Here is a 24,269-nt window from a genome sequence, read left to right on the forward strand (position 1 = left end):
TCTATGCTCCTTGAAAATCGTATTTTCTTGGATGCTGGCCCACTCCATCTCACAGCCTAAACCTAGTTTCACACACCTCTTCAAATCTCCCTCTCTCCCTCCCGCCTTCCCTCCTTCCCCTGTTTTCAAACGTAGTCCTTGGAGACTGCCTCCACAAAGTTGGGCGCGGACATGAGTATAGAGATGGTGCATATGATGTTGAATATACTGAACGCCACCAAACACAAACGATCGATTACAGCAGCCGCAAACTTCCACTGGTCAGCCATGCACTCCGCCTCGTCCTGCTCTCTGAAACGGTCTGCCATGTAGCGCACCTCCTCCAGTATGGCCTGCAGCTGAGGGTCTCCCAGTATGCCGGCCGAGCAGCCGCCTGCCACCCCGGGCCCACCGCCGAAGCCCCCGCCGCTCGACACAGTGCTGCTGGGACAAGGACACCCACCAGGGTCCATGTTAGGGGTGGGGGGTGGCGGGGAGCTGCAGAACTGGCCCGGTAGGTGAGGAGGTGGGCTGGCCGCCACGCGCGGAGGTCCCGTCGAGATGCTGTTCCGGATGTTCTCCTGGAGGAGCGACGGCTCGTCCAGGCTCTGGAAGCCCAGGTAGAGCAGGTTCCCGTTGTTGTTGGTACTGGACTGGGAGTGGAGGTGGGGATGCCCCGAGAGGAGCGGGCCGGTCTGCTGGAACGGAGTCAGGTTCTGGGGGTGCAGCGGGTGAAGAGTGGGGTCCGGCGGGTTGGGGATGCTGCCGCTATGGGAGCCGGATGAGCAGCGCCGCAGGTGGGGGGCACAGGGTGGCCGCTCGGGGTCATCACCCTCCCCCGGACGTTTCATGCGCAGGAACCACGCCACCCACTGCAGCAAAACAAGTTGCACCTGAGAGAGAGAGAGAGAGAGAGTGTGCAGAATATATGGGAAGAGGCAGGGAGGTAGAGAGGATAAGGGTTTTAGAAGGTAAAGGTAGGAAGGGAGGGAATGAGAGCAGGAAAGGAAAAGACCACCCACGTCCATTGAACCTGGCATCACGCCATCGCTACACTTGAGCCTAATAGCCCGCTCCTGTTGATGACTGAGTCTGTGGCTGGTGCTGGTGGTGGACTCATGCTTAGCATAACAGTAATCCTCACCGGGATACACACAATTAATGTGCCTCTAGCAAAGAATACTTAACTGATCTCTGTGCAGTTTACTCTTTCAGTGCAGGAAGGCTACTTGTGCTATAAAGCCTGATTTTAATCCAAATAGTGGTATTAACAGAATTGAGTGGCAGGTTACTGCGGCATGACGGTAATGGGATTATAGCAAGGCTTAAAAGAATCGGGGGCATTTAGTCAGCTAAATATTAGAATATCCTCTGGCAAGGAGCTGGAAATTGCAACGTTGTTCCGCTGTTCTATTTTGTTCTGCTCCGTTTATCCAAAAGTGTTCTGTTCTGCTCTGTTCTGTTGTCATGGCGAGTTCTGTTCTGTCATGTTCTATTCTGTTATGTCCTACTCGACATGTTATTTTCTGTCCAGCTTTCTCTGTACAATTACGGTATTTTCTGTTTTTCTGTTCCATTTTCAACTTATCTTTATATGAATGCTCCTCTACCGAGATTGGTCAAGTCCCCTGAAAGGGCACATTAGCCTCACAGCGACCAGATGGGTGTTTGGCATGTAATGACTAGCTATTGTCCAGATGACTTCTCAATTACCCCCCCCCCCCACCCTCCCCCATGAGTTCATTAGCCAGGTAATAGTCCCTGTTGTTGTTGTTTTTGTCCGGTGTGCAATTATGAACTGTGCTGGTTCAATATCGTCTTCTGGACCCCATCAATTAGCTTTTTAATTGGCCACTGGGTTGTCTAAATAGGGCCATTTATCAACAGAAAGGCCTTGCAGATGTGTCAATCAATACAGCATCTGCTCATATGTTTTCTGAGCAGTCATGAAAGATTTGATAAAACGTTCATATTCAAAATAACTTATATGTACAGTTACAGTATGTCATAATTTAGTTTTATTGTAATGCAATTTGCAAAATTTGTGATAAGCTGCAACCAGTTCTCCGTTTGTGCTTGACTGTCCTTGACTGTCAAGAGTGGCTTACAATAGCTGTGTGGTCGCAGAAAATCAGAAAATGTTGCCTTTTTGCAAGGAAAGGTCTTAACTTAATTTAAAATAATTGGCCACAATGTTTACTCTTATTCCACTTGTTTTAGAACAAAACATGTTGGATGCTCTTTTGAAAAAAAAAAAAATACTATCTGGCATTCAACACTGCTAAATCTGGAGGGTGAAAAGAGTCGAGCCAAATCCACCCACGGATGCAGGCTGCTTTGAAAATATACTCCAGTGAAAGTCAGATGTGCTGTGTTTGATGAAGACACTGAAATATGCAGAGAGAAAAAAGCAGAGGCGGTGATGACTGAGAGACGTAAAGTTACCGAAAATGGCAGAAAGGTAGAATCATGTTACTATGGTGCAATGGAACTGATGGGATAACGCCTAATATTTAATAACTTAAACAGAGTGTGTGTTTAAGCTAATGAGTTTCAGATAGTTGTATTAAATTATTTATGTGGCTGGTACTCCACATGACATCATCTATCATTAAATATATATTACGTTTTTTTGTTCCTAAATGAGGCATCACAAAAACAAAATGCAGCTTTCTCTGACAAAATGATTGATTGTACCAATGTAAAGCAAATTATGTCACATCTTAAAGGGGCGTACCCCAAAGGGAACATTTGATGCTTAATTGACATAAAATGTCACTTTTAATTAATATTTTTTACATTTTACCTAACCCTTACATTGAGGAGATTCGGATGATTGTGCTTTAAAACATGCAAGTAATTGGTTTGTAATGAATGTAGGTAAAGGTAATTACAAATGTAATAACGTATAATGAGCTCCAGCCTTACCCATTTGGGCATGTTTGTTCCGTTGGGGTCATGATGGTGATACTGCAAAACCAGCACTGTAGCAATGACTGACATCCCTACGATGATCATAGTGCTGGCAAAGTACTGGCCTGGGAGACACGTGGAGATGGAGGGAGGGGGGAATAGTGTTAGGCTGCATCATCGGGTACAGTAAGTGCATCATTTAATAAGTAAGAGGCATCTTTAATAACAAGTATAATGCTAAAAGCGCAGTGCTGAGCCACACGACTCTGCGCTTTTGGAGTTTGTAATAGTCAGAATTTGTGTCTTTAGGCACAAAGATGGCATCGCATCTGTCGATGGCTCCAGTTTGCCTGCTAAACCTAATTTGTAGCAGTGAGCCCATGCGATTTATTTACCCAATTAAGTTTAAGGGCAACCAGATGGCCAGAATCACCCAGCCTCAAAAAGCAGTTCATTCTGACACCAAGCAGGAACAATTAGTTCAGGCACATACAGCACATGCATACGATATCCCTGCTGTTGCGTGGATGAACCTTGTATCTCCAAAAAGTGCACTTTTAAGAAAATTACATCATTTTCACATTTAAAATGTAAATACATGGATTTTATTTAGCTGTATGATACATTTTATAGGTTTCTTTTATGGGTTCGATGTAATGAAACTTGCTGATGCCATAAAGGACAATTTGCCAAATTCAGGTCAAACAATGTTAATCACAGAAAGGTTAATCCAGGTTGGGTTTCCTTTGTAATCCTGCAATATACAGTACACTCACACACACACATACGCAAACTCGGGCATGCACACATACCTATAAGAGGGATGGAATCAGAAGTTGCTGGCATAATCTCCGCCACCAGTAACATGAATACAGTAAGAGACAGCAACACTGTGATACCTGGTGAGAGAGGGGGGAGAGAAGGGGTTATTGAGGACATAGGGAAAAGAGGGTAGGACAGAACAGAGAGATGCAGAGTGAAAGATTACAATAAATGAGCCCTCACACTGTAGCCATATTTGGCCAATGTTTTGTTAGGTAATTTATGGCATCCCACACTTGCTTACACCCACGACAGGCTCTGTCGTGGGTGTAAGCAAGGCTCTGGCTCAAGGTTTACGCTCTGTGCACGAAGCACTTTCCCACAAACAACTAAATGTGTTCAGTCAGTGTTTTGACAAATGGTCAAACCAAAGATAGCTGACTTCATATGATTAGATTAGGCTTGATTTATTTGGATGCAAATGAGTATGTGTGACAGACTAATGCTTGCTAAGTAAATTACTTATGGATATACTTTTTACACTACAGTGTCCAAATTGCATCTGTGCATGTACGTAACGTGCACAGACAAATACACCCATGTACTCGCTCTCACACTCCTGCACATGTTGTACAATATAACAATACACAATCTCCATTTATCTCTCTCCTATATACTCACTCACACACTCTAAACCTACATTAGCTCCATCTTCATATGTCTTCTCTTCCATCCATCTCACTTGTGTCACAGACCAAATTTTAAGAGTGCTTTCTTGGCATAACTGGACTCATTCAAAAGCACTCAGTTACAGATCTGTCAAACGTGCAAGCCCACACAGGTCAAGAGATACAATTTATTTCCGATTGGGGTATTTCTTTCAAAATTAATGAGTGCTTCTTTTGGAGGTTTTGGTTTTTGGAGGTTTTGTCTAGAGAAAGTATTTAAATGTAATTGCATACTCCTTTGCTACCAGTGACTGTCCCCAACCACACACCCCATGGACCCTGTAACACCCCATGGACCCTGTAACTCGTCCATCAAGTAGTGACACAGTATATTCCTGGAAGGCAGTACTGTAAGCTCTCTCTCTCTCTCTCTGGCTAATCAATTCCTAGACCTTAATTACATCAATAGGTTAATTGGCCGCGTGTGAGGCTTGGCATTTTTTCCTGTAGCAAAAAAAAGCTGTGTAATGCATCCTGTATTTGGGTTAAAGATATGCTTTGACATCACTGCTGCGCTGGCACGGTTTCATCAAGTATACTCTCCATGCAGCCCTACCTCGACCTCTTTTGGTCATTTTCCTGTGCTTTCACTTAGACCTGAGTCTAATCGTATTTGTAATTAACTCTGAGTGTTTTCAGCCTTGCTTGTGGTGAGGTCCATCCGTCCAACTCTTATACAAAACAAGATATGATTAGATCCCAAATTAAGCTACTGGCTGGGGTGTGGTAGAATTTGCTGTGCACCGTCATGCTTCCAGAAGATGACACCTTAATGGTTTTGGTGACTCCCCCGACCTTTAGTCTAGTACCACAGTTTAGACGTGAAGAGCAGCACAACCTCTCACAATGCGATACATTGTGATCTTGCAGATCTGTCTTTTGTTTATTTTTAACATATATTTGAATATATTTAAACATTTTAACAACATTCATTTATGGGGGTCCCTGGCACGAAATATTGACATGTCCTTGACATGAAAAGGTTTGAGAACCATGGCTCGCTAGAGGGACAATTTACTCTTTGATTGATTGATTGATGATTGATTTTAGATTAGAATGAATAGACCCTATATTTAAGATGTGGATACTTCTATAATACTTGATATCCTCTTGCATGTGATCCTCCAATAAACCTTATTAAAATATATAAAAAAAATCTAAAATAAATCATTCATAAAGAATGCTGGCCTTTTTTTGAAAACGGGGAAAAAACGCTGTAAAATGCACACACAAAAAAACAGCAGTCTGTAAGAACCTTAACCCATGGTTAAAACAAATTGTGTTAGTTCATGCAGGACACAGGAGTCCTATGCCCCAGCTGTAATCAGCTGTCAGTCTGCTGTGCTGACTGAGTACATGTTAATCCGCCACACATTTCTGCACACAGCAAATTCTCAGAATAAGGTGGTCCATTGGAGTATGGCTCCCTCCGCAAAGCTTTGCCACCCCAGCCTCCACCTTTCCAGTTCAGAGTTGCATGGCCAAACCAAAAAACAAAATTAAATGTCTTGCATGCCTCTAAGGTTAAACTGAAATTAAATTTCTTGCTTTCAGCCAGCTCTTGTAGAGGGGAGGGGTTTCTATTGTACATAGCTGACTTAAGCTCAGGGAGAATCTGAAGAGTGGAGCCATCAGCACCAAGTATCCTTCTACCCAATCTACCCTAATGGAAAGGGGGTACACGAGCACATGGCCGTTTATCCTTCTACCCTAATGGAAAGTGGGTACACGAGCACATGGCCGTTTATCCTTCTACCCTAATGGAAAGTGGGTACACAAACACATGGCCGTTTATCCGTTCGCCCTTCTCCTACCAAACCACTCCGTTAGCACACATCTCTCCATGCACAAAGAATCCTGCACGCCACCCCAATCCATATGCACTACATCGCTTCCCCACAACTGCCATATTTACTGTACAAATATGACATTTGTCAGACACACTGTTATTGTGCAACATTTAACTGTGATGCAAATTACATCACACAATCCACCTTCCCCGCCCCCTCCCCTTTTCACTGCACACACACACACACACACACACATACACAGGGCGCAGCAGTACGGTACAGCACAGCATGCTACAGTACAGTACGGTACAGTTCGCTACAGTACAGTATGGCACAGTACGGTTCGGTACGGTACGGTACGGTACAGTACAGTACAGTACAGTATTCTTGCTAGGTTGCCACATTTGCAACATCCAAGCAACTTGGTATATAGAACCACTTGCTTGCCTTTATCCGGAAATAGAAACAAGCAAAACAAAAAATAGGGCCACTCAGTCAGGTTGCCAAGTTTGCACTTTCCAAACAACTGGGTATATGAAAACAACATTAGTTGCCATGTTTGATTTTCCAAGGCCTACTGCCCTCCCGATATTGCCTTCTTTCCATTTGCGACGCGTGGCGCTAGGATGAGCGGGCTGAAGGTCCACGAAATTCTAGTAACGGTAATGTGTTTGCAATAAATGGTTAAATCCATGGCAAGATTGTTTCTGACTGAAATGGAAATTATTTGCAGCTATTATTCTTCCAGGTTTGCGTCTAGTCCCTTCCAAAGTTTCACTTTCTGTTTAGTAGTCTGCAGCATCCTTTCCTCTCTCTCTCTCTCTCTCTGCTACCACCACCCCTCTCTTCATCAGTCTTCTCTTCCTTCCCTTATGCTTTCCCCTCGCATCCTTTATCAATTTCTCTCCCATCTCTCTTCCACTTTGCTGTTTTCCCATATCCATCCATCTCTCTCCTTCCTTCCTCTACCTTCAGTTGTGTCCCTTCCCTTCCGATCGTTATATTTTGTGCCGTTACTGCCGTAAGCCCTCTCCACTCCAGCTGTAAACCCTCTTCCTCCACTCTTTCATCTCTCTGCCACAGTCTTCTACTTGAACCTGCAGTCTGGGACTTATTGTTTTATGAATAAAACATTATTTTATCCAATCTTTATGGTATGTTAGTACAATATGCAGTGGTTCTCCCTACTCTTACATTGATGAATTTGGCAATCGATGAATCATTGCAATTGCTTCTCTCCATCAGGAGAGTGTGGCAAGTCAAAGACATAAAACGTACAAACATTTTATGCTCAGCCAAAGGGCAGTCCCCTTGGTCAAGATAAGGCATCTATGCTAACGGCAGGGCTACTTTCTCCACCCCATTGGGTATGTTTTATTGAGCAACGTTTCGGTCGTCAGACCTTCATCAGGCATGGCTGATGAAGGTCTGACGACCGAAACGTTGCTCAATAAAATCTAAACTCAAGTGAAGACAGTGTGCGGGATTATTTTTGCTCTACTAGTTCCAGTTATCCGACGCACCTGTCAATTGTAGTTGTGCAGAAGGACTTTTTGTTATAGTTCTAGAGTGCAAGCATTTCAAAGAACCACTATGTAGTAGTAGTATAGAGCAGACATTGACCATGAGTCATGACAATAAGTGGCAGGACAAGGAATAGGAGACGTTTAAGTTGTTGTCCTTGGTCCACTCACCCAGTGAGATCTTCTCTCCAGAATCTGCAGGCAAGACAAAGATGAGGAGGGTCATAGAAGACAGCAGCACACACGGGATAAGCAAGTTCAGGGCATAGTAGAGGGTTCGCCGTCGGATGGTTACGACAAACGTGACATCAGGGTAGGGCTCCTTACAGCAGTCGTAGAACGCCTCATTCCTGGTGCCTGGAACTCCTGGATGTAGACACAGGGAAATCCAAAGTTAAAACAACACAAGGCAGAGTATAGTAAGGGCATGGCCTTCCTGTTCAATCTTTAGTTATCAATAGTACGTTGTAGGTAAGTCACTAGCTTTCCAGTTTGTGAATTAAGCACATCTGTATTTTACAAACATTAATGAATGAACATATCCTAAAATCATCCAGATCAGTCAGCTGTAGCACAGCGATTGTTTGAATGACAATCAAGTTTCCAACTAGCCTATTCCATCACTTCCAGGTTAACAGCTGATAGGAATGTTCCTCCTGGCCACCTGCTTCGAATGTTATCAACCGATAATCACCAGTATTTTCTTATTAAGAGTTTAAGACTAGGCAATGGAGTAATATGGACATTTCCTTCATACTGCCTACCGTGAGTAGACAACTAGGAAACGGCGAAGTGAAATTACTGCCGCCGTAGTGAAAATATCATGAAACTGCGCTATACAACAACTTCGCTTTATGTTTACTTACGTGGCCGGTTAAGACTGAGTTTAGGGATAGGGTTAGAGTTAAGGTTAGATTTAGGGTTAGTAGTCGGACAACGTGCCAAACGCGACGTTGGACAATGGCTGACAACGTCAATATGTAGGAAAAACTGGCTTGATAAGGGCTGATGACGGAGATTAAATCATTTGATAACATCCAAAAAAGAATGTGTGTGTGACAAGATACATGCTGTGAACCATCCGACAGCATTGTTGTTTCTAAATGCTGCATGGATTAAGAGTGTTGTGATTGCCATTTGGGACTGCATTTCTCTCAATTTGGAAGGGCATGACAAGTTAATGCATGAGTGAAAATAAACAGAGAAAAGCGGCGTAGTGCCAGATAACTTTAAGCCCAGGATACATTGAAACGAAGGGCAGGGTAATCAATCCAGGATTGTGAAAAACCAATTTGGTGATTCTCGGTTGTGTCAATATTTTTGCACAGCCCTTCCCTGCACTGACAAACAACTGGCTGCTTGTGGGCAAATTAACTAGTGAGGTTCATGTCCTTTTATACTTAACAAAATTACAAAAGCGCATCAAAAAACAAAGTCAATCACAAGAAAAACATTGGTGTAAGTGATTCCTTGTTGTTCCTTCCAGGCGGTTTATGGCCAGGTGTGGTTCTGTTTTGTGCGCAATGATTGGTCTGCACAACAAAAACTGTTCTAATCTAGACAGAATGACCTTTGTCCATGCCGTAAAAAAAAAGGGGTACTGGGGCAAAGAAATAGGAAGGAAAGGAAAGATATTCCTGACATTAATAAATGTTGAGTTGCTGGTTATACCATAGCCCGGAAAATATATTAATGAAATTTCAACACGATGGAGATACTCAATGTAGTGTGACTTATTGCTCAAATGTAAATGGAGAACAGCTGAACACAGACATTTAACGGACCACCCTGTCCGTTCACCCCTACACACACACACACACAGTACACACCCACTAGGTCCCACTCTCCATTGTGCATATAGCCTGAGGTATCAGCTTCATTCATCTGAAGGTCCAGCAACCAGCCGTCATATGTCCAGGAGCCAAACTTCAGCTCACATTCCTGGCTGTCAAAAGGGAACCAGCGAACATCCACATTGCATGTACTCATGAAGATCCCTGAGAGAGAGAGAGAGGGAGGGGGAGGAAGAAAGATTAAACAACAAAAACTATAGAAAATATACACTTTGGAGTTGTTTTAGATATTAAAAAGGTCTAAAAATCCTTAAATGTCACTTTACTGTCATCTGGGGACCACCCCAAAAACTCTAGGCTCTAGAACCACTACCAGTTGACCTGTAGTAAGTCTCATGGTCGGGGGGGTAGGACCAAGGGATTTGGGATTTGTTTATAAACATTTTGGTATTTGTTTATAAACATTTGTGATTTGTTTATAAACATTTGTGATTTGTTTATAAACATTTTGGGATTTGTTTATAAACATTTTGGATTTGTTTACAAACATTTGGGATTTGTTTATAAACATTTGGGATTTGTAAGTCTCATTGGGGGGGTAGGACCACTACCAGTTGGCCTGTAGTAAGTCTCATGGTCGGGGGGGTAGGACCAAGTCTCATGGGTTTTGGGATTTGTTTATAAACATTTTGGTATTTGTTTATAAACATTTGTGATTTGTTTATAAACATTTGTGATTTGTTTATAAACATTTGTGATTTGTTTATAAACATTTTGGGATTTGTTTATAAACATTTGGGATTTGTTTACAAACATTTGGGATTTGTTTATAAACATTTGGGATTTGTAAGTCTCATGGGGGGGGGGTAGGACCACTACCAGTTGGCCTGTAGTAAGTCTCATGGGGGGGGGTAGGACCACTACCAGTTGGCCTGTAGTAAGTCTCATGGTCGGGGGGGTAGGACCAAGGGATTTGTGATTTGTTTATAAACATTTTGTGATTTGTTTATAAACATTTGTGATTTGTTTATAAACATTTGTGATTTGTTTATAAACATTTTGGGATTTGTTTATAAACATTTGGGATTTGTTTACAAACATTTGGGATTTGTTTATAAACATTTGGGATTTGTAAGTCTCATGGGGGGGGTAGGACCACTACCAGTTGACCTGCAGTAAGTCTCATGGTCGGGGGGGTAGGACCAAGTCTCATGGGTTTTGGGATTTGTTTATAAACATTTTGGTATTTGTTCATAAACATTTGGGATTTGTTTATAAACATTTGGGATTTGTTTATAAACATTTTGGGATTTGTTTATAAACATTTGGGATTTGTTTACAAACATTTGGGATTTGTTTATAAACATTTGGGATTTGTAAGTCTCATGGGGGGGGGGTAGGACCACTACTACTGGCCACATGAGGCCCCCACCTAGCTTCTTAATTTTGATCTCAAAGTGCACCAGATTGAAGCATTTTCATGGCAAATTTACAATTTTTATCCGGCGTGGCAAAGCAGGAGGGGGGGGGGGCTCTGTATAATATGTTGCCTAGGGCCTCAAAAGGCCTAGAACCGGCACTGCTAGAGTGTTAGGTGTTAGGTAAATTATACTGTACAGTATACTTGTGCTACACAGAAAAAACGATTATTTACTATTTCACTATCTTATGAAAACCAATTTTCTGGGTCTGATTATCTCTCCTGTCCCCTGAGGCCATCTTCTAAATCCTAACCTAATCCTTTTCTGAGAAACCTCTGTTTCTATGTCAATGGTGCGTGGGGTGAGATGGAGAACGTCTTGAGCTTTGATAAGTTTGAAGCTTTTTTTTTTTGTTATCAAATGTTTTTTTATTAAAGACAAAAAATCACAATAAGATACGTTAACATCATGAATGACTAAAGAAAACAAGAAACAAAAAACACAAAAACAAACAATCCCACCCACCCCTCCCCCCGAGACCAAAGATGCCAAAAAATGTCAGTACTCTTACTACTGTGCAAATGGGAACAAAAAATAAATAAATGAATGAAAATAATAACAATAATAATAATGACTAAATCATGCCCGTAACCAAATCTGCAATGATAAGTTTGAAGCTTATAGTATTTTGGCTGAGGTGAAAATGAAGTCACGATCAGAGACATCCTCCATACGAAATGAGATAAAGGGGGGAACAAGAAAGAAAGAAAAGCGTATAAACAAGCTTGCAGCGATGTTGGTACAGCAGTCAGATGTTCAGTTGGGAAAACATAAACTTTATGTACAGGATCCTTTTGATCTGAGGAGGATTCAACATTGCAACTCTGAAGTGAGAGACTCCATGCTGCCATTATTAGATCAGTGCCATATAGAGCATAGCAGTCCCGCACCCTGCGAGGGCACCGGAAGATAATTCACCATTCATTTTCCCATAGACGTTTCAAAAGGTATTTATTTAAAGACCTGTAAGCCTCGGACAATGTGTTTGTATATGATTTTGCCAATTTTACATTGACCACACATGATTGCCAGAGTCAAAAACAAATTAAATGTCACAAAACAAAATGCAGCAATCTCTAAAAATCCAGCTACTAATCCAGAGCCTGTATAACAGCTTGCCTCCCGTCCTGTATAATTACTCCCATTAGGAGCTCCTGAGGCACTACCCTGATTAGCTAAAAGCAGGTTTTTATCTCCTTTTGCAATACACAGCACTGCTGCGGTTTCCTATATGTAGCCTATATTTTAGCAACTCTACGTTCCTCCCCCCCCCCCCCCCCCCTCTCTCTCTCTCTCTCTCTTTCCCTCTCTTTCTTTGTCTGTCTCCCAGTGATAAGTGATGATAACCTTGACATTATTATCTTAAAAGACAACATTTTTTGCAACCGTCTCTCTCTCTCTCTCTCTCTCTCTCTCAGCTTAGTTCCCTGCAAACTTCCTAATTCTATTACTCAAGAAAACAAATTCTCAAGAAGAAACTATCTCTTGTGGGATTCACAGACTTTTTTCCACCCCAAAACACTCCAGCTCTCACCCTAGAGGCACATCCTCTCATCTCCAGTGACATAATTAAGCAGAGTCCCAAAATAAAACACAAGACGGCACCTTCAGACCCCCAGCTACAAAAGCAGCTCCCCAAAATGAGAGCACAGAGCAGCCATCAGCCACCCGGGAACTGCTTCTGAATTATTCACCCCAGTCGGTTCATCTGCTCCATGCCTGCCAGTGCCACGCAGCTCCCCGTGGCCTTTCTTCTCTTGACAATACCAAGGCCAAGAGACTTCAGTAATTGCGTTCAGGCTTTATAAGGAAGGGCCCTGGCTGGGTTGGTAGACGTGATGTATCGCTCTCCCACACAACCCATGACTAAATCCTTTTCTCTCCCTATTTTGGTGTAGATAATTCGCTCTCCCTATGCTCCTTTCACTTTCTGTCTCTCAATCTTTCTTCACATCTCATGCTTCACCCTTTCTCTTGCTTTTTCTCCCTCTCTTCTACTCACTCACTCACTCACTCGCTCACTCGCTCGCTGGCTGACTGCCTGCCTGCCTCACTCACTCACTCACTCACTCACTCACTCACTCTGATCTTTCTTTTTTTCTTTCTTTTTCCCACAATCTGTCTGTCTACTTTTGTGCAGCATGTCATGAAGGGAAGACCCAATTAACCCCCCTCTTCCTCTTGTTTGTTGACTGACTGCGATCTAAATCACAGCATCAAGGAACTGTGTTTACATTGAGCAATAAACATGGCCGCCAAAGGAAACTGACAAGGTGATCTTTCGCAGCTTGCGCTACGTGACTTCTTCATACATCCAGTTCTTTCAGACTGGCACATGAGATTGCATCAAAGAGCGTTCTTTAAAGTGCATGAGATGACTTAAGAGAGTGTAAAGTGCAGTCCTAAGAGAACCCCACAGAGAGCCGCAGCTTGCAGAGGCTTCACAGCTTTTGCCTCCGGGCTACGAAAGGGAAGTGAATACTTTCTAATCCTATTTATAGATGTAAGATGGCACATCGGGAATTAGAAAACAGTGGCTAAATAATGTAATAATAATATAGGATACGTCATTGCGTCAGAGAAATTTAAATGAGATTGATCATACACATTGTATGCTTATCCAGAGTGTCTGGCAACCAGGTAGAAGTTGTGCGTCTATAAGACTCTAGGTGGAAGGCAGGCATGGCTGGAATCTGGACATGTGGTTGTTTAAACACTTTCAACCTGGTGTCGGGCATATGTCATATGAGGTGAAAATGGACAAAAGATTTTAAAAAATATAGCCAATCTACCTGCTAACAATGTGTTGTGCAGGGGTCAGACCTGTGGCATTGTGGTTATATGTTGTCTCAATCTGTTTTTTTTTGCCCTACAACCGGACTTTAGTGTGGTTGCCCTACAACCAGACTATTGTAATTGTAACACTTTATTATTATTTCACTTTTTATTCTTCTAGAGTAACCTTTTTTTTATTCGCTACTCGTCCCACAGTTTTGACAGTACGTACTTGAGCCATATCTCAAATTGGTCGGCTTCTTCAGGAATGGTGTGCTTGAGAAATGTATAATTTAATTGATATTAATTTATTTGTGCATTAAATTTCCCCATTGACATGAATGGGAAAATCCGAAAACTCATTCAAGTATTTTTCCTCAGAGACCATAAGGGCTATAGTCACAAAACTTGGAAGGGAGGTTCATAATGATTACTTGCGCAAGCAGAGCGCGTAAGTAATATTTTCGCCCGGTCCATATGCACCGTCCCAGCCAACCCGCCACTTTTGATGCGTATGCAAATAAAACAGCAAAATTGTGCCTGATTTGCTGGGACCAGATTACATAAATGACCATATGTCTTACGTCATCATTGAGAGCTAGTCATACATATACATATATATATATGTAATTTGTAAAATAAAATAGCAAATTGTGCCTGATTTGCTGGGACCAGAGTACATGGTGTGTATATGTATGACTAGCTCTCAATGATGACGTAAGACATACAGTATGGTCATTTATGTAATCTGGTCCCAGCAAATCAGGCACAATTTTGCTGCTTTATTTGCATACGCATCAAAAGTGGCGGGTTGGCTGGGACGGTTTTTGGCGCAAAGTAACCACAGTATACCGCTAATCAACTTACAAATTACATATACATAATTATGTATGACTAGCTCTCAATGATGACGTAAGAAATATGGTCATGTATGTAATCTGGTCCCAGCAAATCAGGCACAGATATATTACATACATGACCATATGTCTTACGTCATCATTGAGAGCTAGTCACATATATGTAATTTGTAAAATAAAATAGCAAATTGTGCCTGATTTGCTGGGACCAGAGTACATGGTGTGTATGTGTACGACTAGCTCTCAATGATGACGTAAGACATATGGTCATTTATGTAATCTGGTCCCAGCAAATCGGGCACAATTTTGTCTCCACCCTGTGCCTCCAGAGTTGATTGTCCATTGTGTTACCTTATGTCTATAGTCTACCTGTGTAAATATACCTGCTTGTTTTGTGCTTGTTGGATTGTCTGTCCAATATGTTTCTTTACCTGTCAGTACTTGGAGTACCTTGGATAAAGGAGCTACTGTATATAAATGCACACTTCAATTGGTACTGTATTGCAAAAACCCCATGATAGTTCAACAGAGAGAAAGAGGTAGAGACAGGTTGATGGATGGATGTACAGTATTGTTTAAACAACTTTTCCTTCTCTGCTACCCAGCAGCGTCTGTGAGCAAAGTGCAGTAAACACACATGGATGATGGAGGAGAAGAGGAAGATAATTCCTCACCTGGCGGTAGGTACTCTGCATATCCACTGGAATTGACAAGAACATTGGTCTTGAAGGTAGAGTCAAAGTCATCATCTGCACTAAGGAAGGAGAGAGGAGAGAACTTAAAGAACACTACATTCTGACATTTTCTCTGTTTTCATTATGCAGAGTAAAGTAGCAAATGTGTGTAAGAACATTTATTAGAGTATGTACAGAAAAGACACTACTATAATGTCGCTGCAAGGCACAAATCTTATATCTTGTTTTGTTTCTTCATAAATGCCCTATTTCTTGCCGTATTTTATACCATATTACAGTGCAGCACAAAAGTAGTTAAAATAGTCAATCTACAAGCTAATTGACTATTGCCTGGGAAACTTCTGGGAAATCTTTAAAAATCTATTATGACATGCTCAAAATAGGGATGCCAGGTTGAAAATGGGTTTTATATAATATACCAATTGAAAGTATTAAAATGTGCAACGGTGTGTGTGTGTGTGTGTGTGTGTGTGTGTGTGTGTGTGTGTGTGTGTGTGTGTGTGTGTGTGTGTGCGTGCGTGAGTGTGCGCACGCGCATGCGTGTATTACCTGTTATACAGCAGGATGTCTGGTGTCCAGACCTGGTCCGTGGTGAAGCGAAGGTTCTTCACTCCAGGGTGTTCAGTCTGGTTCCACTGGAGGTAGTGGTCAAACCAACTCTATCAGATACAGACAGGTATGGTACACTTAGGGCTCCAATTTCGTCTCATCTTTCTAAATACACTGTTTGGGGATTTAGCAGTGGGGAAGGGGTGTTCCCCCACTAAAGTTGGTATTTTGGTTACCTGTCTAAATCCCTAAAACACCTCCGTTACCCGTTATATTATGCATAGGTGTGGTTTGGGCGTTACAATAATTGACCAATCACCAGTCCACGTGCCATTGCCTTTAAGAGATCCCATATCCGTTGCCCGTAATGCCCAGTTCTATATTGCTTCATAGCCTTACGGTCTATATAGCCCATGGAAGAGTGATGTGTTGCTGCCTTGAAGTCTTGATGCACCCCCCCCCCCCCCCCCAACCTGACGCTGCCAGATCCAAGAAGCTTGCTACACTTTGTTTCACAGCTTATTGGGATCTGGGATCTCTGGAGCCAATTCGATGACGGGGCTGTTCCTTTTTTTCAAGATACTTGGTAGATGATTGGATGGGACCGTCTGTCTATAACCATGTGGGCGTGCAAACACAACCAATCATATTGAGTAACCATGTTCCCCAGACATCCGGTTTCGCACATATCCCGCCCTTAGCTCACGCTGATTGGTTCGAACCGGGAGCGGTTTGGTGTTAGCTCAATCCCCTGAGCGATCTCAGATGGATGCTGTGTTGGGGAACATGGTTACCCAATACCGCCTCCATCTGGCAGTCAGGTTACCCCCCGCCCCTGAAGCGAAAAGGAAAGTTCGGCAAAATCATTAAACCCCATTTGCTGCTATGGGGTGAACGAGCAAATGGAATCGTGCATGCTGCACAAATTTGCCTGGCACAAATAACTGCCTGGCACTAAAATTACAAAGACATGCAATAGGAGAATAAGCTGGAGAGATGACGCAGCCTGAGTCTGTGCCTGGACATCTCCATTTAGGTGTGTGCCGCTCTTACCAAACTAATTTGGCACGGCTAATGGGTAAGTTACCGGTGCTTTTAAACTCCACTATCGCTTTCCCAAATGTGTGTGACCAAAATAGCAATTTAGGGGAAAGCGTGCCAGCACGCCCATGACCACACCTCTAGGCGCAAATACCGGTGTCTGCAAAAAGAATAGCGGGTGACACTGGACCAAAATACCGTTAAGGGACAGAGGAAGCTCCTATATTTGTAATTTTCGGGCAGCGGCTGAATTGCGGGCCATGTCGCGGGTAAGGCTGCCACGAAATTGGAGCCCTGAGTCTCTCCACAGCTCTTAGATCATTGAAATCAAACTTCAAGAAAACACATTACTACAGTTTCTGCCCCCTTAGAATGACTTCATTTCCGATTTCTCTCCATGCAGGTTTGCTCGGTTTTTAAGTAGACAGGCCACAAAGCTTTGTCTACCTGTAATATAAAACTTCAGATCAAGTAAAAGCATGATTTTTACCCCAGCCAACTGCTGTTTGAAAGTCTTAGAGCAATAATATCCCACCACCACCATCACCACCACAGCTGGACTTACCATCCGCAGCCAAATGTTTGTAGTAAGGACTTGGTTTTTCTCGTCCTAGAAGACACATTTTCAAACATTTTGAGCAAAACCTTCTTTACGTGACAAGATCAAGTAACATTGGAACTGAAGAAAGAGCATAAATAGCTATGTCCTTACAGTTTAACCCACACATCCAGAGAAACGTTGTGCGAACTGCAAACCCTAAAGCGAAACACTTACCACATCCATGATCTGTATCAAACTCATTGAGAAGAAGACCTGCAGTGAGTGAGAATCATTGGCCACCGGACGTTCCATCCGGTTGTAGTCCTTCAGCAGGTCCTTTAGCAGGCTCCTTTGGTGAGGGCCTTGCAGCGACACTGCAGGGGAGATGGTTTTACAGCTACATTTGTGTAGTATGACTTAGAGTTGCATTTCATACATTTAAGTCATAATACTCCGTCTTCCCCTCTAGACTGGGCCTGAGTTGGCTCTGTAGTTGGACCATTTTTTGCCGTCTAGCATCTACACCAAATCTCGTTGCCAAAAATAGCTGATATAAAAGCTCACAACCTGTCACAACACTAGTGTTCCCCCCAGAATATGGATGGTGGGGTTAAGAGTACAAGTGTAGAATAAGCTCATATTTGTAGTTCCAGTTGCCAGCAGCCAGTGGTAATGTACTAAGGGCCAGTGGTAATGTACTATCAAGCTCAGACAGTGTTCCTACGATCCTATAAAATATCATGCAAGACAAAGGCCAATACTAGTGGAAAGAATAGTGGTACATACAGTATTCTTATTCTTTTTTTTAATTTTTTTTAATGATGATAAGGGCATATTAGCGTGACGTGATGATGTGGGAGATGGCATCTGATTCAGAGAAGTGGAAAAAGAAGATGATACCGTGAACAGAACAGTTCAACCACCTTGTAGACATTTATCTGAACCACTAACTCTCACATTCACTCACAAACACAATCACCCATGTGAATTATATTTAAATTCTGATCTTTAGATGTTTCCATTTCTAAGTAGGTAACAATCCAACAATATCAACAATAATACCACAGATAAAACAATAAAAAGAGGCAGGGTCTAACTAGAAATGCACTCTGTCGAGCTGCCAACGTGCGCGCAACTTATCTCTGAATCTTGTCAACTTACTGTCCCTCCCTCTATAAAATATATCAAATAAAGATGAAACCCATAAACAAACATTTAAAATAAAACTTACACCAATGGAAAACAAAATTCCTTTCCTATAACAACACTATCAGCATCCATGGACTTTTTGATGGCCGCCAGCCCCTCCTATATATAGCTTGCCTTTAATGTTTGTCTTTCAACGATGCTATTTTTAGATAAAAACACATAGTTACGTCATCAGCCAATCCCTAATTGGCCGAGCGACGCCACCAACATACGGAGCCAATTATACAATGGGTCGAGGGGCGCAGCCAAAAACAGTATTTGCCCTCTGCTCGCGCAAGTAATAACGCACTTCATCATCACGTAGTGATCTATGACATCACATCAGTACTGTGACGTACAGTAAGTACTGTGATGTCTGTCATTTTTGGGCATGGTTTCTCACCCCGATTCCACCATCATTGACCACCGTTTTAAAAAGTTAAACATTTGCAAAAATTGTGAAACAGTTACTTCATTGGCCTACTAACAGCATGCACCAGGAATTTGGCACTGGTCGCTATAGTGGTTTGCGAGATTAAACCCTGATTCACACACACACACACACACACACACACACAACCCTCTACTAGATGGCTCGGCCCATAGGAACCATGCCGTAAAAAAACCAAATCTAAAACCATACAACTATTAGACAAAAGAACGTAAAAATATATTACACCCACAAATTAGGTTACTGCACTTTCCAGTCACATACTGTATCTATCCAACAGAGAGAGACAGGGAGAATCAAAGAATATTTTACATTTTGAGAGGAAGGCTCTCCTACAACCATGTAAGCACCCATTCTCTATCTCTATTTGCACTGACATCCATGGTTTTAAGAACTCAAGGACAAGAACACGAGGGAAAGGTGAAGCTAACCGTGATGGAACATTCACCGTTAATGTACGGAATGACAGACAGTAATAAAAAATCTCTTAAAAAGCAGTCTTTAAAAGGTCATTTTCAGTGGAATGTCTCTTAGTTTTTACATCTATTCTATTTCTTGCGTGATTTTGTCTCTTCAGTTCGGCTGTTCTATTGCAATTAATGTGCCTTTGAACATAGTGATTTAATCTGAATTAGAATCAGAATAGTTCTATATGTCATATACTGAAGTAAGCAAGTAAGCAAGTAAGTAATTCCATTCTTATTCTGTAGAGTTATCCTAAAATCGATACATTTAGGGAGAGTGTGGCAAACAGACTCAAAAAGGCTCAAAACCATACAGCTAGTAAAACAGAATTAAAAGCTAACAGGAAGTCTCCTCAGTGCATAATTGCTATTAATGAATTTATTATAATGTTTGTATGAATGTCCTCAGGCTTTCCTTTAACACACTGCGTTAAAGGAACAGTGTTATGTTAATAGTTGAATAAAAAATATTTTGTAGTTTATAATACGCTCTTGTGAAGTGTGAATATACCGTACTTTATTGGATTATCCTGCATATTAAAAATGTAAACCATGCTAGATGGTCATAGGCAGCCAGCATGAAAGATTATGTATTAAATCGCCAGCAACTGAGTGTGAGAATGCTGCTTCTGCCTGCTTATTTCTAATTGGTGGTTCTATACAGACGTGTGCAATTGGCGTGAATAGAGAATTGTGGAATCAAGTGGATGGTAGAAAAACTAAATCTATTCAAAGGTACCTTCAACAATTCTACTCAGCTATATAGTTGCGTGCATCATCCATGCTTTTTGCAAACCATTACATGTGTTTGTGTTTGTTTTCTACCAGCAGATCAAAGGAAAGCTCAAACTGTCATTCTGTTGAGTGTTGTAATAATAATAATAATGTCCTTCCGCAATCTATCAAAACACATTGTGTGTTATATAATTATTCTCTCAAAACCTTCATGAAAAGTTAAGAATGTGAAGAGTTCAGATAAGAATGTGCTTGCCATCTACCATACTATCACAATAGTTTGGTAGACTTTACATATACTATTCTGCCTTACAAAGCCAAAGTTCAGTAACTACATAAAGAGTCAAACTGATAAACAAGGCTTTAAGTGTTTGTATGAGACAAATAAATACAGGAGCTCACTGCGTCCAAAAATGTATTGCACTTTGGCTTTGTAGGGCAATATATATTCTCTTTCAATATTTGTCAACAATAATAAACTATAGTAGCCTATACAATGAACACAATAAGACACAAAGACAAAATACAAAAAATTGAAAATATATAAAGGTGTGTGTGCGTGCGTGTGTGCGTGCGTGCGTGCGTGCGTGCGTGCGTGCGTGCGTGCGTGCATGCGTGCGTGCGTGTGCGTGTGCGTGTGCGTGTGCGTGTGCGTGTGTGTGTGTGTGTGTGTGTGTGTGTGTGTGTGCGTGCGTGCGTGCGAGCTTGCGTGCGTGAGCAAGTAATAATAAAAAGTAAACCCAAAATAAATACCCCTTAAAGTACATCATTTTACTAAGAGTATAATCTCTCCAATGACAAATGGACATCGTTTTCATTCCATGCTAAAAAACTATCTTCTTTCAGCCATATTGAGAGGTGTGTGTGTGTGGCATACAAATGTAAAAACAAAAAATGTACTGTATCTGGATATAGACATCCCCCAAAACTTTCTTAAATTCCCTTTGAACTGACTGACAGAAAATCACAATAGGGCATGAGCACATAAGCTATGAAGAAGACATACCAATACTATTAAAGCTGTTGTAATGAGCCTCTAAGCTCCGCTGCAGAAAGACGTTCACTACACCATGACGAGGGACAGGGTGCACAGGAGAGCAGATCCATAAATTCTATTCAGTAGAAAGGATGTGTTTGCCAGAGCTTTTACCTTCTACAGCTCTCTTTGCAAGAGAAAGACGGTAGCTAGATGAAGGCAGAATTGTTGCAAAAGTGTTGATCACAACAGCTTCAGCTCCTCATATTTACGGTATTTATGTACTGTTTTTATGTACACAGGAAGATCCAGTGTCATTTTTACTCTGAGAATATAAAATTGGACCGGTTCTATTCGGCTTCATTTTTACACGTTCAGAGTAAAATGTACACACTATACTAGACATACTGTAGCCTACCTATATAATTTATTTAGCTTGCGTGATTCTTGTGATGAGAAGGGTCATCAAGTGCCAGACACACAGCTCATGTCAGTGACATGCAATAAATACCCAATAAACATGAGTCAGCCTTGATTTATACTTTTGTGCGTGCTGGTGTTGCATGCTGAAAATAGCAGATCTACAAGCTCACAACGAGTCGCCCACTGTAGAAAACACGCCAGCAAACAAGTGAGCCAGATTCCTTTGGCAACATTTTCTCCCTGCCCTTGTGATCTTTCATGTTGCATTCTGCTCCAACTCAAGATACCAACCAGCAGCACAAAAACAGAAACACATTCCTTGCTGAATGAAGTAATTCCGAACCTTATTTATTTTTCTATTCCGGCTCATTCCTCTGCTTATAGGTCCCATGCAGCGCCTGGACAGAGTAACAACAACAAACAAACAAATGCAACAAAAAACTAAACCCCAACAACAACAGGAGTGATGGAGAGATGGGCAGATGGCTCACCGTGGATCAAAGAGAAGAATCCAGAGAGGAGCAGAGCCACCGAGGACCACATCCTGATGGGGTTAGCAAACAAGAGGAGAGGAGAAGAGCTGAGAGCAGAACTGGTATGTGTGTGACGCACACACTTGTGTGTGTGTGTGTGTGTGTGTGTGTGTGTGTGTGTGTGTGTGTGTGTGTGTGTGTGTGTGTGTGTGTGTGTGTGCGTGCGTGCGTGCGTGCGAGACCAGGGAGGTGGCGTGGACACTGTATGTGGAGCTGAAGAGGCAGGCTGGAGGATGAGGCTGGATTCAGGAGCCAGGAAATCCCCCCTCCTGGTCCTGGTCCGCATCCACGCAGCAGCAGAGGGAATGAATGAATGAGCTTCTCAGAATGGGGGAGTGTGAGAGAGAGAGAGAGAGAGAGAGAGAGAGAGAGAGAGAGAAAGGGGAGGGGGGAAGGAGGGACAAGAAAGAAAAGAGAGATGCTGCTAGTGGGGTACGGAGCCTTCTCTCTCTCTCTCTCTCTCTCTCTCTCTCTCTCACCCATACATGCACACTGTCAGTAGATTGCAGTGAGTGAGTGAGTGAAGGGGAGGGGCAAGATTGATTCAGTCAGCTGCTCATGAGCTACCCCACCCCCTCCCCGCCCATCATGTCCCCCTGTCTAACTGGGAGGTGTGGCTACCCAGCTAGGGATAATAGTGGGAGCTATGAAATGTCAGCAATGGAGACATTAGGGAGGCTGGAAGGACAAAGCCATATCTATCTATCTCCATCCATCTATCGTATACATACTATTCATCCATCCACACACACACACACACACACACACACACACACACACACACACACACACACACACACACACACACACACACACACATTATTGCGCTCTATCTTAATTAGATATAACCTGGTGTTGTCTCTACTCATAATGAAATGGGATGTCATGGTTGTTTCCATTTCATACATGATACATGAGTTAGAGTACATGCCTTTTACCATCACCACAAATCCCCTGCTGTTTGTGTTATGATCTCCTCTGTGTGTTTCGGTGCTAGGCCTTCATGGCTCAAAGGAATTGCATAGTGATACCATACACTGTTCTGAGATGTGATAACATCAAAGTGGTCACACACACACAGTTGGAGCAGTAGACAGAATGTGTGTGTGTGTGTGTGTGTGTGTGTGTGTGTGTGTGTGTGTGCGCGCGCAGCAATGAGTCAGAAATTGGGCTGGCTAAGTGTGTATACGTGTGCGCTTGTGTGTGTATCAGTGCACACACCAGCGTGTGTGGCACACAGTGGCAGCTTACTCAGTGTGTGTTAGGCATTGAATCAGCATCACCAGATGGACTCCAGTCTAATTGAGAAAGTGCTGGGCTCTGCAGGAGGGCCCAGGAATGTGCATAGTTAAACTCCACTCCTCATTCCTCCTCACGGCGAAGTGCTGATGCAAGGACAGAGCCGGGGAGAAACTGAGGGAGAGAAGAGGAAGAGAAAACGTTGGGACTGTATAATAGATTACCCTATTACCGGTGCTGCCCTTCGGAATCGCCCTGCTCGTAGGGAGCGTGTCAGACATCCCCAGTGTTTTGGAGTTGCGGTTTCACGCTCTGGTGCCACCGTGCAGGCTGGAGAGCGGAGAAACGAGACTGGTTGGTTAAACGAAAGCACCAGTTAAAGGATAGGGAGAATAAAACACCAGCCGCTGCTGAACAAGGAAGGATAAATGGTGTAAGCCTGTAATGTGTCGTCGGAAAAGTCCTGTTGCTCTCACCTCACAGCTAGTGCAGACTGTGCAGTTATCTTTCGGTACAGGCTCTAAATTGAACTTACGCCTATCTCCGGGGCACATAAGAGAGGAAATGGAATGTCCTGTTATGCACTCGGTGCAGATTTGATATCGTGCCAAAACCAGAAATTATAACGGCTCATTTACTGTAAATAAATGCATAGGGGCCTATTGGGAAGCACTGGGGCGCGAGTGACATCTGGTGGTGTCTTTTATGGCTGCATTGTGGACAGGTTTAACAGCTGGAGCTAAGCACCACTGACAGTGATGTTGGCGAGGGGGGACGACGATGTGATGGCGCTAATTACAGGAGGGAGGATTCAGGGAAGTGAGCTAAATTAA

At 42.6% G+C, this 24,269-nt stretch overlaps 1 protein-coding gene across 1 annotated transcript; it reads right to left on the bottom strand.

Moving 5' to 3' along the window:
• Nucleotides 1-125: 125 nt before the first annotated feature.
• On the bottom strand, nucleotides 126-22,207 carry chrna11 (cholinergic receptor, nicotinic, alpha 11; the record flags this gene model as incomplete). The annotated part of the gene is made up of 10 exons (XM_080786726.1): nucleotides 126-872; nucleotides 2,908-3,017; nucleotides 3,705-3,791; nucleotides 7,867-8,061; nucleotides 9,525-9,692; nucleotides 15,276-15,355; nucleotides 15,846-15,955; nucleotides 17,452-17,496; nucleotides 17,662-17,801; nucleotides 22,156-22,207. 10 exons carry the CDS (start codon nucleotides 22,205-22,207, stop codon nucleotides 126-128), a joined length of 1,734 nt encoding a protein of 577 aa, XP_080642852.1.
• Nucleotides 22,208-24,269: the final 2,062 nt, after the last annotated feature.

This window comes from Protomyctophum bolini (assembly GCF_963924005.1).
Source record: "Protomyctophum bolini genome assembly, chromosome: 17".
Classification (NCBI taxonomy): domain Eukaryota; kingdom Metazoa; phylum Chordata; class Actinopteri; order Myctophiformes; family Myctophidae; genus Protomyctophum; species Protomyctophum bolini.